Consider the following 17,416-nt stretch of genomic DNA (forward strand, 5'->3'; position numbering starts at 1 on the left):
TGAAAATTTGATATAATGTTCCCGAGAATTTACTGCGTATTATCTGCATTTTTTATAAAATTTGCCTACGTAGTTTTAATGCTATATTACTATAAACGCGGTATTGTCATTAGTACAGTTTTTACGCTTTACTATTGAAAAATATAGAAAAATGACGTTTTTATGCCAATTTTGTGAAAATAGTTTCTTTTAAAAAGGTTAGATAACTTTTTAAAGACGTAGACGAATTAGTCAAGAATTTCAAAATGTCAAGATGAGGTAAAATAAAAACTATTGATATAAAAAAATCAGTATGTCTTCTCGCTAGATTTTTCGCTAAAAAAATTTCAAAGTTCCCTTTTATATTGCTGAAATGTAGCGTTTATGGCGTTATTTATGTCTACAACGTCATTTGTTGAACGTTGTAACGTTTACCGTACGAATATAAATATTTTGACATTTTGAATATGCAAGATCTAAAAGATGTCATATTAAAACTCAAAATTTAATTTTATTCATCATTTAACTTATTGTGAAAATATAATAGGATGACCAGCAACTTATTTTCACTAGTATTGTGAATTCATATTCTAATCACAGAGTCGGAATGAAGGGTACATGTATAAACATACCTCGTGTATGAGAATTCCTGTATATTTAGGAAATTCATGGTGGAAAGGATTTCAGACATAACACAAAAATTTGATCACTTTATTAAAAAAATAACGGTAATGAAAAAACTCTTAGATACTGAAAAATTAGCCAGGGTTGGGGGTTGGGGTCGGGGGTGTATTTTTTTTTCTATATATATTAGACGCAAGCTAGTACATTGGCCTAACTCTTAAACATTCGTTAATTACGAATTTTCTTAATCAAATTTCCATGCACAAAATGTAAAATACATACACTTGAATTGAACTTTTACACTTAGACTAGAGCTTTTGTTTAAAACTTTTGATAATAGAAATAGATACTTGTAAATTGTTTACAGATACTTGTAAATTGTTTACAGTGTCATATAGGTCTTATCGGTGTTTGTATAAATTTGGATTTTGAAAGCATTTCACAATTTATCAGCCATTAAAACAAGGCGACTAGATGAGATTTAGATTCATAATAAGTAACCAAACAATACTTAATGATGATGATGAGGAGGAACAAAAGGAAAATGCATGTATTAAATTTAATGCGTTTTTAGTGTTGAGGATTGATTCCATCCTGAAAATTATACACATATTTTCGCCCTAGCTTTGATTAGCAGTCATGATGCAATACGCATGTTCCCCCAGTTGCAAAAAAAGTGGCCAAATACAACCCCTCAAGTTTTCCGCTAAACAATTTTATTTATGATAACTTTCTTTCTGAATACCATAACTTTTACGCTGACTTATTCTGATTGACTTTTAGAGGTAAAGTAATACATAATTATATTTTATAAATTAATTATTCCTTTCATTTGGTATTGTATTTAATTTTTCCTGGGGCATTAAATATACAAGTAATCACATGAGAGTTCAGACTGAAATTTAATTATAAAACATGTACGGGTTTTACGTACTTAAGCATGCACTTTTAATCTACTTGATTCGTACTGACTTGAAGTCATTTGCAGAAAATTAAGCGGGAAACAAAACAACGTTGCCTTTGTGACGTAACTGACGTCATAATCAAATGTGCACAAAACAGCCGCTCGAATCGTCGAAATTGTGTACCAAAATTGATGACAAAAGCAAACCCGCGACCTACCTTAATCTCGTACCAACCCGTATTTATAGCCCGATAGATGTTTTAAAATGATACCTTATTACTTATATTTACATTTGTGACTTATTCATACTTTATATTTGCCTGATTGTGACTTTTAGCGTGTGAAATGCATTATTTTTCAAACTCAACGGCAAGTATGTAATCCACTGAACGCGCGTCGACCCTTTATGACGTCACTGAGAAATTACGTCAAACGATTATCCATACGCACATCTATGACCTCTTGACCCCATACCTGTATTTATACAGTTATAGATATGCATTCCTTTCAGTAGTGTTATGTAAAGGAAAACATTTGCAAATGTAAATATTAGTTTATAACTTTTTGATTATAAATGCAAAGTGTTGAAGTACAGAAGGATTAAAGACGGAAATGACAAACATTGCCATATTTGTGACAGGGCATAAAACATCACCTGTTGCAGTGTTAGTTTTTCATGGTGGATGGGGGTTCTGGTTTGATCTCGGAAAATTAAAGTACTAATTTCATCTCAACTCATAATTTTTTTTTATTTTTAAGATCAGGGTTTTTTTTTATTGGCAATTTTAAATAAATTATTCAAAGTAGGTAACGGTGTGCTTACTTCTGGGCTCACAGCTGTAGTTAACCTGTAGGTATTTAGATGTGTTAACACAAGGGTCTCCAAAAACCTCACTGGAAGCCGTAATGTTACATTCGGGATGACCATCGCATCTTCAACAGAAAACATAAACCACTATGTATAATATAAAATCACCAATTGTCAATATGCATCTTGTACAAACTTTTTAATATTAACCCTCTTGAACTTTTTTCTGTGATAAGTCACTGCATGCAACATGCTTTTAAAAACCCAGACCAGAAAAATCTGCACAAACCAAGTAGTCCAGACATTGTGTATATTGTTAGACTGAAACTTTCTAAATTCTGTCAGTTTTTACCACTTATCAGAAATCGGTCAAATAAGATATATGTGCATACTTCGCATCTGTTTAAAGTTTTTGGATAGAAATTTATTATACCCCCCGCTTGAAAAGCGGGAGGGTATACAGTAATCGTTAATTCCGTCCGTCCGTCTGTTACGCTTTGGGGTACCCAACTCTTATGAGCAACTCCTCCCATACCACTGAATGAAATTTGATGAAACTTTCACAGAATCTTTATTACATATTGCCATTGTGACCTCCTATTTTACTTTTTGATACGACACATATTTTGGGTTTCCCGGCAACAGCAAAACATGGAATTTGCCATTATAACTATATGGAGGCGGGGGTTATCATTTAGTGAGCTCATCGCTCACAGTACCTCTAGTTTTTCTTTACAGTTTGAAAAAATAAAATCACAAAGTCAAATCCATTAAATAATGAAAAAGTGTGTTTTATATTTTTGTGAATAGGTAGGTAGGAATTTGAATGACTAAGTTAGATACTAAACTGAGAAAAAAATCTTATTCTCAGTTTAGTATCTAACTTAGTCATTCAAATTCCTACCTACCTAGTGAAGGTATATCTAAGATTAATGTTAAAAATGTATAAAACTCTGCATGAACTTAGCATTTTAGAAAACATATATTTACACATAATACATAGCTTATTATCTTAGATTTTTGCCAAACTTCTGTACATGTATTTACATACCTAAATGATATTAATTTTTTTTGTCTACCTTTCTGCTACAATTCTTTTGGATTCCGGATGTATACATCTCACATCTTCATCAGTTGTATTTTGGCTTTTACAGGTCCCCAAATTTATTCTTCCGTAGTTTGCCTCTGAGATGCGAATAATTCCTTTTTTCTTTTCACAGTCCAGTGTAAGGACACTGTTTTCACAAACAATAGGGGCTGTTCAACATAATTAAAAACAAAAATAAATTGAATGGATTTTATGTGTAAGGTTGGTGTTAGACCAGAGGAAAATATATCACCTTTTTTTATTTTCAGTGTTCATTAATGACCTAGAAGATTATTTAACCAGAAATCAAATAAATGGTTTTACATATCCTTGTTAACAATTGCAAAGATGACATGATGTTCTGTTGAAACTAAGTACTGTCTACATTTTTATGCTGATGATACGGTCTTAATGAGCTTCTGATTTAAAAAAAGTCACTTGATGTGTTTGCTGAATACTGTTATTCATGGAAACTCCGTGTTAACATAGCCAAAACAAACGTCCTTATTTTTTGTAAAGGTCCAATGACGAAGTCGATTTTTATATAATGTTGTGGCTATGGAGAATGTGAAATAATGTATAATACATAACTGATTTTATTATCCTTCAGAATTATACAGTCAATCTGATTGGTTTAGAGCAGGTCACGTGCAGGGAGACAACTCGTGGTGTCTCCCTCACGCGCAGGGACACAACTGTTATCTCCCTTCAGATGACAATGAAATAGCGTAAGCGAGCATGCAGGGTTATTACTGTGTTGTCGCCCTTTGAATAAAACTACAGTGGTTCAAGCGAGATAACTCATATTTATAAGTACAATGGCTAAATATGCGGAATCGGTAAACAATAAATTCTAACGATGACATCAAAGTTGTCCGTTGACGTATTTTGAAAGTATACGGAATCGGAGCAGAATAGGAGAAAATAAGAGGTTTGATTACTATTTTCTACTCTAGCTAATTGATAATTGTATATTCTTCAGGATAATAAAACTATTATGGACTGTTTAGAAGGGAGACATCACTAATTATCAGGTCTGAGTAGGGTTGTCACCCTCGGGCGCAAGCGCCCTCGGGTGACAACCCTACTTAGACCTGATAATTGGTGATGTCTCCCTTCTAAACAGTCCATAATTGTATAATATATTTATCTCATTCTTTTCTTTTTTCTTGACATACTTGTCTTTTTTTACCCTTGAATGTAATTTTTGTTTGTATTTAAAGAATGAAGCTTATTTCAACTTACATTATACGATATAACATAACTTGGGGCAGTTTACGGTTTATCAACCGCGAAGCGGTTCTTTCGAATAAAACGATGTTATCTTTGAGTTTTCTGATGAACAATAATTCTTATTCGTGCACAATTTTTGTTATATCGTACAAAATAAGTTGAAATAAGCTTCCTTCCTTATAATTTAATTTCAGTGCATATAATATGGCAATTTTCTTCTCAGAATAACGCTTTACATTGATTAAAATTTAAAAATAACGTCAAGCAGATTAATACGTTTTTGACGTAACTGATTGTGACGTAGGCAAGTTATGTTATACAAAATGGATAAAATCTTTTATCCAATCAAATGACGCATTATTTCTAACGCACATTAGTTGCATAAATTTTTCAACATATCATTGAAAACAATACTCTGTTTATTCTGGATTGTTGAAATGAATATTTCTTCAATAAAAGAATTAACATGTTTATAGGTATGTGATCTTCTTCAACAAAAAAAAAAGTTTTCACATCAAATTCATTTCTTTTACCAGACTTTTGAAAAAAATGAACTGACAATGCTGGTCAAATCATAGAAACCAGTGGACGGTAGAAAATTTTATGTTTAATTGTTTCTGGTTCTTATTCATATACTGAACAAAGATGACAATATTTAATTTTAGACATGTGTATGTATTTAAAATTTTATGAATAATTCTTTACTTGAACCATATCAGTCCTTATAAGCAGGCAAATTTATATTCAAAGCTGATTACGTCATTGTATAAATACCTACGTTTCTGTTAGTGCACGAGATGATGTTATCAAGGGGATTCTGTGTTAAAGTTGTTTTACACGGATTAATCAGAGAAACAGATTGATGAACATTATAATCCTTCAAACTGTGAATTAATGAAAAACTTAACACATTGGATGAAACTAATGTCTAAAATAAAGGGGCTGAAGAATATTCTTTGAAGGTAATTAACAAATCACTTAAGATTCAATAATGTTAAATGTTTTTTTATCTCTCCTTGCAAATTAGACTTAGTTATATATATTTTTTTAGTTCAACTTAAATTTTCCTTTATTCGATTATATCACGAATTAACTATATAAAATTATATATTTTATTTTACTTTTTCTGCATTTTACAATTGTCAGATCAAAACTGTTAAAATTTGAAATGTCTTCACAATTTTAGTTTATTTGCAAAATGTGTTAATTTATATGCATAGATGTCATAGCCATATTCCTGGCAGGGAATAAAATCTCACCTCTAATAGGGAGTTGACACATGGATTCGTCAGGTCTCTCTCCCTGCCAGCCTGCTCCGGTACATTTCCAGGTCACTTTCCCAAGTTTACCCTCAGGACAAGGCCTCTCTACCTCCTTCCCCACCCTCACCTGGGGCCAGATTATCCCCTGGCTCACCGTCATTTCACAGAATCGTATCTTTTGGGTGGTTGTTTCTCCTGAGGGACTTTCTAATGAAAAGAAAATCAACCTTTTTCAAAGTAATTATAACATATACATATACCTGTCATCAATTGATTAATTCTACATGTATTTTTTAAGTCAAAGGTAGGTAACTTTTTAAAAGAATAAAATAGAATATTTCCTGACAAATCAAGCATTATGAAAACAAAACCAAAAGTCTCTGATGAGACTGTAGCTCTACTGGTCTGTAAGTATAACAAAGGAAAAGTAGAATTTAGATTTGAAACTTTGCAACAGGCAGCAATAAACAGAATTCTGTATCTTAGTGTAGTTTACATGTGTGCCAAGTTACATGTATATTGAAATCAGACCAAAACTGTAGGAGGAGTAGCATTTTGAAAAATTGTTTACAGACAGACAGATGGACGGACGACGGACACATTACTTTCGTATAAGCTTATCTGGTCTCTGACCAGAGAGCTAAAAATTGTAGCACATGTTCAAATAAAGTGCAATAAATTGCCACAAAACCTTCTAAACTGATATTAAAATATATCTTTGAAAACCCCCACCTGTAACAGGTAGCTCACATTTGGAGTCGTCTGGCCTCTCCCCAAGCCAGCCCCGTCCTGTACATCTCCAGGTCACGGTGCCCACTTTTGGTGGCGGACATTTCATGGACGCTACATCTCCCACATTGGTGTACGGCCAGTTCTTCCCTTCAATGTACACCGCATCACAGACACGCCGCAGTGGAGTGGTGGTGATGGCTTTCCTGGTTGTCGTGGTCCCAGTGGTACTTTCAGTGGTGTATGGGGGTGCTGGATTAAAGCACCAATTTTACCTCAGTTTATCTTTTTTAACATAAGGGATATTTTTTGTTAAAAATTGTCATTTTCAATTAATTATTCAAATTAGATAAAGGTGTACTTACTTCTGGGCTCACATCTGTAGTAAACCTGTAGATACTTAAATGTGTTAACACAGGGGTCTCCAAAAACCTCACTAGAAGCCGTAATGCTGCATTTGGGATGACCATCACACCTGCAACAGCAAAGATATACCAGTATGTGTCATATATAAACTCATCCAATGTCAATATGCATCTTGTACAGACTTCTAGATATTAACCCTCTTCAGCTTTTTTTTCTGTGTCCCTGCATGCAAGATATGCTTTTAAGAGGCAGTCCACCGAAAAACCAGGCAGTATTGTACTAATAGGCGGCACGTCGAATGTGATGAATATTTGAAAACAATATCAATGTAGTCCAAATGGAATAATGTAATCGAAGATTTGTTTGAAAATTGCTTATTTAGTAAAATATCCTTTTGTTTCGTGTTCTTGAATTCCCCTATATAAACTAGCTATTCAATTTAGGTCAGAAACAAAGAACTGTAATTTCCAATACATTTTTAACAGGACTATAATTCATGCTGAACTAAATCTAGAAATATTTCGTCTTTCAGTTTCAAAAATAAAATCGATGGGCAAAACACTTTTGATAGTAGTTTTCTGGCAAAATATATAGACGTTTTTATGAAATTTTGCGATGTAAGAGTTATCTCCCGTGGCATCGGTAAATCTGCTATACGCCTTACTATCGGAATCCTATTGAAATATTTAGAATATATACACAAAAAAAAAATACTAAACAAAAAATTACTACTTTATTTTCAAAATAGAATTCATTTTCGTCTCCAAACGTAATATTTAGATTAAAATTGGCAGTATTATTCAGGCTGAATCCACGTTTCCATTGATATATAAGTGACTCATATACCTGACTAATATTGCGTCACAATGAAATAGTCACAAGTTTTCCACAGAAGTTTGTAAATTCTTTGCATAAAAGCGCAAAGAAAAAAATTAAAAATATAAAAATGAATAATTTCTCTTTTTCTGTTCAATTACTCTTCAGAATGCATTATCCTAAATGTTAAATAATCATATATTTTTATATAAAACGTATTTTATTCACGGGCGGCGTCTCAGCTAGAAGTCCGTTTTGATCAGTAATTTTGTACATGTCCGAGAAATAATTTTTAAAACTGATTTACTAGGCTAGATGCGCAAAAATAATGAATTGTTTATATTGAACGTTTCTTACAAAATTGGGATGTGAATAGATTTTATTTTCTTCTGAATATCAAGGAAAGATGAATATTTTAAGACGTTTATTTCATGATATTTGTAAAAAAAAAAAAAAAACTCAGTCCAAAACAAATCTGTGCAAAACCAGTAGTCCTGACATTGTTAATACTGTTAGGCTGAAACCTTCTGAATTCTGTCAGTTTTTAACACTTATCACATATCAGTAAAATAAAATACATGCATCTATGTATACTTAGCATTTCTTTAAAGTTTTTGGATAGAAATTACATTTTTTTATAAGAAAAATAGAATCACAAAAGTTAAATCCATTAAATAATGAAAAAGTGTGTTTTATGTTTTTGTGAATAGGTATGAAGGATTTCGAATGATAAGCTGGATACTAAATTGGTTACTTAATGAAGGTAAATCTAAGATTAATGTTAAAAAATGTATAAAACTCACGACCTAAGCATTTTAGATATTTATGCATATTATGCAGATTATTGTCTTATATTTTGCCAAACTTCTGTACTTACATACGCATTTACATATAATCTAAATGATATTGAATTTTTGTCTACCTTTCTGCTACAATTCCTTTGGAGTTTGGCTGTATACATCTCAAATTCCATCCCTCAATGGTGCCAAGGCTGTTACAGGTCCCCAAATTTAATCTTCCGTAGTTTGCCTTTGAGATGCGAATCACTCCTGTTTTCTTTTCACAGTCCAGTGTAAGCAGACTATTTTCACAAACCAGAGCTGAGCGTTCTTGTATAGCAGAAGTTGGGTTGTAGAAAACAAAGCCTGGTCAAGACAAATAAAAACAAAAATGTATTGTTTGAACATTGAACAACTTGAGACAGTTTGGTCTATGGAAAAAAAATGTCATATTCATACTCCCTGTTTACCTGGTTATCGTAACCAGAAAATTAAGTTCCCTATCTGATTTATATTACAGGTGTTATTTTTCTGGTTCACTTTGGAATGAATACATTTAAAAACATGTTAATCCCTTTGATGAAATAATCAAAATACATGTACAAGATCTAGATTTCAGTCATAGCATTTCAGGTGATGATTGATAAGTAGAAAAATTCTTATTTATTTATTATCATAAGAAATACACAAACTCCTTTTGATCTCATCCTCTCATATATATTGGAAAAGAAGAACACTATAGGCTTAAACGTTCTTTTTTTTCCAGAATTTATCGTTTTGTGTACTCGTTCCTTTTAGTTCATAAGCTGAATAAAAGTGCAAAGCACTTTCATGTAGAGTTTGTGAGTAAAAAGGCATGCGTTTTTATATATATAAATTCTAAAAAAAAACAAAAACAATATGAAATTCTATAATTCCAGTTACGAATTTATAAAATAATTTCTCGCTGAGGCCTTCATACAATCTTTTTTTCTGTACAGCGTAGGAATACTTTATGCCGCAATGTATAAATTAAACGTAATCGAGATGAAGTTCAATAAAGTTCGACTTAAATTGTCATTGTCAAAACATTCAATGAATAAAATTATAAAAACTCCTCGAATATTGTATAAGTCAACAAATATCGTAAATACAAGTATACTTCAGAATATAATTCGACTTTGACAATGTTGACATTTACGACAACTCTCTAAAACAGCAGCAGACCGACGACACCCTTGATTTGCTCTAGTTTGTTCAAAGATGAGATAGAATATAGACTGTAGAAATCTTAATTTGATGCTTATAAGACAAGAGTCTGAGGCACATATCTTTCCTCCATTAGAACGCTACCAAGAACTGAGCTGATTTGCTTAGTATTTCTTAGGAACGTCGAGAATGACATCAGCGATTTTAAAAATTCACAGCCGTGATCTGACAGTGACATAAACATGATTTTCTCGTCTCTCACTCCTGTTTGTCAAAGGTCTTGTTTCATTTTATTTCAAGTTTCTGTAATCATAAATTAGCTAAAACAGGATAGAAGTAACTGTTTCTCGAAACATATGGAGATAACGAACAGTATTCAAGATCAAAAGTCCATAAAACAATACAAAATTGGAGCAGGCAAATACGGACGTCCAAAGCATCAGAGGTGGGATCAGGTGCCATGAAGGAGTGAGCATCCCTTGCCGACCGATCACACCTGCTATGTGCTCCTTGTCATGATCGGGAAATAACGGAAAAACCGTCGTCAATTCAGTGTATATATAATGGCCGGACTAACAATTGGTATGAAAAACGTCATGTCAACATTTGACTCTATAATAATTTTTTTTTTGCTGACAAGGTCATTGTATCGACCAAAGAACATGCCAAATGATGATTTTAAACGAGACTGTTGATATTTTTGTTTCAGCAACTTATTTATCATTAATTTACCTCGTTTTAGAAATTGTTCATACGTAGAGCATGCCCTTGCGTATCAAATCAAGTGAGATATTAAAACTCTGTATACACGTGATGAAGGTACATGTATATTGCTGCAGAAGGGGAGTTGACGATAGAAAAGTTTAAGTCATCACGTTTATCATAGAGCTTTTCAAGTGAGATATCCAAATATGAAGCAGATGTGTCAGACTTTGTGGTATCTTTTATCTCAAGCTCACCAGGATATATCGCATCGACATAAGAATGGAAATTACCATTGTTCAAAGACAATCGTCAATACATCGAAATGTCGAGTTGAAGGCCACAGTAAGTGTTTTTTTTTTACGTATCTGCTTTATATGAATACAATCTTCTAATAACGGGACACAATTGGTATCCATGGGAATTCCAATAGATTGGTGGAAAACCTCGTCTCCAAAAACAACATAGATACTGTCAATCATAAACTCAAGTATCTTTGTGATGTGAATTTTATAGTACATGTTATTTTTTCGTACAATAACCTAAAATTAGGTCCAGAAATAGTTCTTATTGATAAACTTATCGATTAGTCAAGTTTTTCGTGATGTTTTTCTCGTCAAATCAAAACACAGGGAAGCAATAAATAAAATTGACCATGTTAATACGATGTTAGCTCCTCAGCTTTTCAGCAGATTTTTGTCTTGACCTCTATTTAAAAAATTCTACATAATGTTTTACTTCTTATAATAAATTTGGATTCTATATGCTAAATAAACTATATTTATTTCAGATCCTTTGATTAAATTCTATACTGAAAACATTAAGTGAGAATGAAACATCTGGAAATAACGAACTGTATCTAAGATCAAAGGTCTATAAAACAATACAAAACAGGAGCAGAGCAAACGCGGACCTCCAAAACATCAATGGTGGGACCAGGTATCATGGAGGAGTGATCATCCCCTGCCGACCGGTCACAACCGTCGTGCGCTCCATGTTACAACTGGGAAACAACGGGAAAATCCGTCGTCAATTCATTGTATAAAAATGGACTAACAATAAGTATGAACAACGTCAGTCGGCATTTGACTCAATGATGTATTGTATTTGCTGACAAAGTAATTGTATCGACCTATATTTTGTGGCGGAAGTTTTTTTTTTTCAGAAGAAATAGATAAATTTTTCCTCTGTCGAAGTATTAAGTATTGTTGAAGAGTAATTCTGAGCAGCGCTACGTTCTATGCTGGTCCTTAATTAAATATTAAATAAACTGTCATGAATTCTATCATAATATTTGGCAAATATATCAACGTATCGTGAAAGTCCTTCAAAAAATAGACCAATTTTTAAAAGCTTTAGATTAGCACTGTTTTAGCAATATCTAAAAAATTGACATCACAGACCCCGACTTTTTTTTTTATTTTCTGAATATATGAGATTATTGTAACCACTCTGTTTAATTTCAGAAAAATGTTATTACTTTCAAATGATTTAAAGCTTTTAAAATTTTTAACACCAGAAAAAAGAACTTTTCTATATGCCATGGCAAAATTTTTGTATATGCCACCTTAATTTTTACATTGTTTTGATTTTTCATATCACAGAGAGATCCCCCTGCCATTGTTGTATATATGTTACCTGGTGATCTCCCATCGTCTAAATGTACATTCATCAATGATAATCATGTCTTGCTTAGACTTTAGGGAGATCCCGCTGCCTGTGTGATATTAGGTGCTCAATAAGTCTCTGTACGTTTATCTGGGATCTCTCTAGTAGTTAAGATTGTTTATTTGTAATTAGTTGTTATCTTCGTCATTAATAAATGACAATATTCATCAAACAATGTCTTGTAGTGTTTTAAGGAAGTAAAAATTAACAAAGCTGCAGGACCAACAGGGAACTGGTTTTCACGCATTCTTTACAATACGGGCATTTGTCTAGCATAAGATAAATGGAGAGCATAAATAACATTTTTTTTTAGTGCGGAAAGATTAAATAATTGACTATTCGAAGTAATTTGAAACTACTTTTGTCGTCACAATTTTTAATGATACTGTTTAAGATAAACAGAAAAAGACTGTGTTTGATCCAATAATTCATTTGGATAAAAAAATATTGAAGGAAAATCTTTGAAAAATTTATTTATGTGTTAGGCGTAAATTACAGTGCAAAAAGACATTTCCACTTGGACCATCTATTTTCTAAAAAGTATTTTTTGACAATATCTCGTCTCAAGTATAGTAATTATATAAATATGTCAAAAATAATTGAAAACAATACTGAAATTTTTTTCTGAATTGTTGAAATAATTTCCCCCGCTAACAGAATTATCCTGGTTATAGTTATGTGATCTTTTTAAAGAAAAAATTACAGTTTTCAAATCAAATTCAATTCTTTGACCAGAAATTGAAAAAATCGAATCTGACAATGCTAGCCAAATAATAAAAACCTATGGACAGTAGAAAAATATATGCTTAATTGATTTTGTTTCTAATTCACATACTAAAAGAGGTGGAAAATTTATCATTTTGGACGAATAATTTTAATTGAACATTGTATACCGGTAAGTCATGATAGGCAGGGAAATTTACATTCAAAGCTGATTACGTATATGTATAAATATCTACGTTTCTGTTTTGTACTTGTTGTTATTAAGAGGGTTTTTGCTAAAGTTATTTACACCTTTAAATCAGAGAAATGACTTGATAAACATTATAATCTTTAGACTCTGAATATATAATAAACCAAAACACATATGACGAATGTATAAATATGGACCAACAAAATTATCCAAAACTGGCAAAGTAATGTTTTTAACTCATCAAAAGGTGTAAATTATCGTATTTATAAAGAAATACTAGAACCAGAAAGATATCTCGTTAATCTACCTAAAAAATTTTTCAATTTTGTTATGTAAATTTAGGTGTAGCAACTTTAAACTCCCTATTGAAACTGGGAGATGGTATGGTATTCCAAGAGAACAAAGAATTTGTACTTTATGTGATTTTCATAAGGTTGGTGATGAATTCCATTGTGTTTTTGAATGCACACAAAAAGAAATTAAAGAGGCTAGGTTAAAATATATTTCAAACTCTTTCACATGTAGACCAAATATAGAGAAATTTAAGCAACTTTTTACGACAACAAACTGTTCAGCATTAAAAAAATTATGTAAATTTTTATTGATTGTCAAACAAATTATAGATGAAAAATGTCTGTAGTGCGACAAAGATGAGGTGAAAAATTAAATCTTAATTATATTCAAAATTTTCTTTGATGTTTCATCTAGCATAAAGGTACACTTTATGTAAAATTTCTACAATTACAAAAATCTCACAAAGACTGAAATTATTTGCCTATGAAATATGGTCGGCAGGGGATGCTCACTCCTTCATTGCACCTGATCCCACCTCTGATGTAATGGAAGTCCGTGTTTGCTCTGCTCCTATTTTGTATCGTTTTATAGACTTTTGATCTTGAATACTGTTTGTTATCTCCATATGTTTCATTCTTTCTACATTTATTATACCCCCGCTTGAAAAGCGGGAGGGTATATAGTAATCGGTATATCCGTCTGTTTGTTACACTTTGGGGTACCCATCTCTTATCCTCAACTCCTCTCATACCACTGAATGAAATTTTATGAAACTTTCATAGAATCTTTATTACATATTGCCATTGTGCACCTCCTATTTTACTTTTTGATCCGACACATATTTTGGGTTTCCTGTAGCAAAACATGGACACTGCCATTACATTCGTATGGGAGGTGGGGGTATCATTTAGTGAGCTCACTGTCCACAGTACCTCTAGTTTTTATTTTCATTTTTAATGGTATATATTTTAGCCTATGCCTGACATATTTACCCAACATGAAAACCGATATTTAAAGTTTTATGCGGAATATTACATGTTTTCTGCCTTTTGAAATCTGTGAATCAAAATTCCTTACATTTTATCAGCTTAGTCGTGCATCTTACAAACTTTACATAAACTGATAAACATACCACAGTCTTATGAAAAATTACAGTGAAAAATTCGCGGCAGTTGACAAAATGGCCGCTCGTTACAGTGTAAATAACGTTGTTGGTGAGGATTTGAGAGGCCGCTGGTCGCGTTACACGATTGTCCGTTGATTTCGAGTGGCCGCAAAGAGACAACTTTTACTGTACTGACATATTCTACAAAACCAGAGGTATTGTTCAGGAATTAATAAAACAGAAGTAACGTACATGAGACCAGTAAAATGGACCACAATGGCAGCATTTTGACCTTTATAGGTAACGTCTAGGTCACGACCATTCCAGTCTCACATCCTTATATAACGATGTCAGCAGCTCTGCAAAAACAACAAAATCTGTCTGTGACAACAACATGGGCCAAACATTCCTCGTTTAGTTTAAGAATTACCTTATTAATGATATACATAGAAGTATAAACAATCAACATAGATTGAACAACAGGCAAAAGTGGCCTATATTAGTTCTCTCCTGTAAAGATGGAGATATATACAAAGGTGACATTTGTATATATATTTGTAGTTTTACAAAGACGTGTTTTAAATAATTTTTCAAGGAGATTACAGTATAAAAAAATTGAAAAAGGGGAGAAAATGAACAATAAAATGAGATAGTAAAAGAAAAGGAAAAAACAGAGGAGAAAAACGAAAATTAAAAAAAGGGGGCTCAGAACCGGGGGCCCGTTTTAGAAAAAAAACAAGTATATACTGACAAAACGTCAGAGATACTCAAGCTGTAGAAAGTCAGCTAGGAAATGTCATTAATTAATATCCTAAAATGGTATAAGATGAAGGCTATTGAGTTCAATCTTCTGTTGAATTAAATACATGTACATGAAACAAAATTCATACATTGAATTTAATTAGAATAAATATAATTAATTGTACTACTTTTTAGATGAATTTACGTGACAAAATTCCAGGAATATTTTATAGAGGATAGTTGTCGTTTCTTAACTTAATGAAATATTTTTTTATGTATTTGTATTTTTTTGCTTAATGACGTACATCACAACCAGGCGTCGGAACTGGGGGGGGGGGATTTTTTTGCAAAGATAGACATAATATAGGCATTGAAAATTGGGGTTTACGTTATTTTGTTGGTTTAGACTCCCTTTCAATTAGCCCCCCTTTTCAGTTTGCTTCTGACGCCTATGACAACATTTAATACACATCAATCAAAATAGCTTGTTACAAGCCTATAGAAAAGTTTTTCAAAGTGGGAGGGGAGGGGGGGGGGGGGCTGCGGGCTCCAAATAAGCTAAGTGACTACGGATTCATCTAGCTGTGCAGCAGGTCCAATACGCATTCCGTACGAATCCAAAAGAAGTTATATAGGTTCCGTTATCAAACTGAAGGTAATACTATCTTTTAGAATTAAAAACAAACGTATGAGGGATAATTTAACATTAAGTTTTATTGCGTGGACCCTGAGGTCCACGCAGTAAGTATATAAGCGAGGTTAAATCGGATGCCATGGGCATATGTCAAACTACGCATGCGCGAAAATGTTCGAGAGTTCGCAATCGCATCATCTCGGGTCTTTCCGTCAGAGGTCGGAAAAACTTAAGCCAGTCGGAAAGACCGAAGAATTAGCGGCGATTGTGATAGTTCGCCCCCCCCCCCCCCCCCCCGTAGAATATACCATGTTCATTGGCAAATATCGCTTTTAAATCTGCATACCGTCTTTATTAGTTTATTACGCATCCGAATTTCTTTTTTATACATATACTTTTATATACAAATTAAGCATTGCTTCTATGGCAGATGCATTTTAAAAAGTAGAAAGAACTTGTCTTCATCGGCATTTTTTTTGTGCATCAAGGCTCGCAAAAATAATTTGATATACAGTAATCCATATACAGCTTGATAGAGGCCTTAAGCAATGGATTTCCATGTGCATGAAAAGGGGGGGGGGGCTCTGAAAAAAATCTGCATACTACAGCTAGAGCTATGCTACACGTGTAACATAAGATTTTTCAAATTATAGATTTCTTCCGTATAAATTCAGAAGAGATGTCAAGTCCCAGCCACTAAGGCTTACATGTATTAATATAGCCGATTTTTTAAAAATAAGAAAACTTTATCGGAGATAACATTTAACAATTTTGCCATGAAAGTACTATCAGTCAAAGTAGGCATATCATAATAGAAAATGTTAAAACAAACCTACATGAATATTTACTAAACCTAGAAATTGTTTTGAATTCAATTTCGGTTAGAAACACATGCATATGGTCCACGTATTGTAGTCCTTTCTTTAAAGTACAGCAACTTGTTTTGTGCTATTATCTTATTGTCACTCAAAGTACACATCATTTACAGGAAAGTGAGAAGCAATGTCAGTTTGGGAAGGGGGAGGCACAGCCATACTATTGTACTAATAATTTGTTAACGACGGGGTAACCTGCGTCATTTTCCAGAGTCACCAGTGGACTCATCCAAGGATGCTTTGTCGGCGACCGAAACGTCGGCGACTGAAAGTTACCTGAGATTCCTACGCAAAGGAAAGCGCGAAATCTCTGTATAGAAACTGTTGCGGCTGCGGAGCTTCTCTTATCGTCCATTCGCCATAGAATAGAATCCGATATTTAACACTTAATATCTATGAATATACAGAGGTTTTAAAGATAAGCTTCATTTTTGTTTCTAGAAATATTTTTGTCTACTAAAATAAAATATTTTCGTGTCTTAAAACTGAGTAAATCGATGACCTAGCATCGTTTTAGATAACTCAAGCCCCTCTAGGGCTTGAGTAAAAAGTAACGACTGAGACCTAAATTTAAATTTGCTTATAAATATCTCATTTACATTAAATTGAAATTTGTAAGATTTTAAAAAAGAAATGCGGGAAGATATCTTATAAGTAGCAATTTTATACAGGAACATTACTTTTTTTTTTTTTTTTTTAAATCTCGTAC

The 17,416-nt window shown here is 32.7% G+C and overlaps 1 protein-coding gene across 1 annotated transcript; it reads right to left on the reverse strand.

Moving 5' to 3' along the window:
- Positions 1-2,301: 2,301 nt before the first annotated feature.
- On the reverse strand, positions 2,302-17,062 carry LOC134237276 (L-rhamnose-binding lectin CSL1-like). Its single transcript, XM_062719372.1, has 7 exons — positions 16,984-17,062; positions 8,731-8,953; positions 6,992-7,101; positions 6,630-6,878; positions 5,895-6,104; positions 3,395-3,572; positions 2,302-2,440 (listed from the first exon to the last, which is right to left on the reverse strand). Exons 1-7 carry the CDS (start codon positions 17,060-17,062, stop codon positions 2,302-2,304), a joined length of 1,188 nt encoding a protein of 395 aa, XP_062575356.1.
- Positions 17,063-17,416: the final 354 nt, after the last annotated feature.

This window comes from Saccostrea cucullata, unplaced genomic scaffold (genome assembly GCF_032062105.1).
Source record: "Saccostrea cucullata isolate Sc308-1 unplaced genomic scaffold, CSIRO_AGI_Scuc_v1 ctg3565, whole genome shotgun sequence".
NCBI lineage: Eukaryota > Metazoa > Mollusca > Bivalvia > Ostreida > Ostreidae > Saccostrea > Saccostrea cuccullata.

What these genes read in the sequence shown, in the direction of transcription:
- LOC134237276 (XM_062719372.1), bottom strand. Translation starts at nt 17,062, where the DNA reads ATGGACGATAAGAGAAGCTCCGCAGCCGCAACAGTTTCTATACAGAGA. An exon ending in AAAGGAATTGTAGCAGAAAG is followed by an intron (nt 7,102 to 8,730) that starts GTAGACAAAAAT and finishes TTGCTGTTGCAG; the next exon opens with GTGTGATGGTCATCCCAAAT. An exon ending in AAAAGAATTGTAGCAGAAAG is followed by an intron (nt 2,441 to 3,394) that starts GTAGACAAAAAA and finishes TTTCTGTTGAAG; the next exon opens with ATGCGATGGTCATCCCGAAT.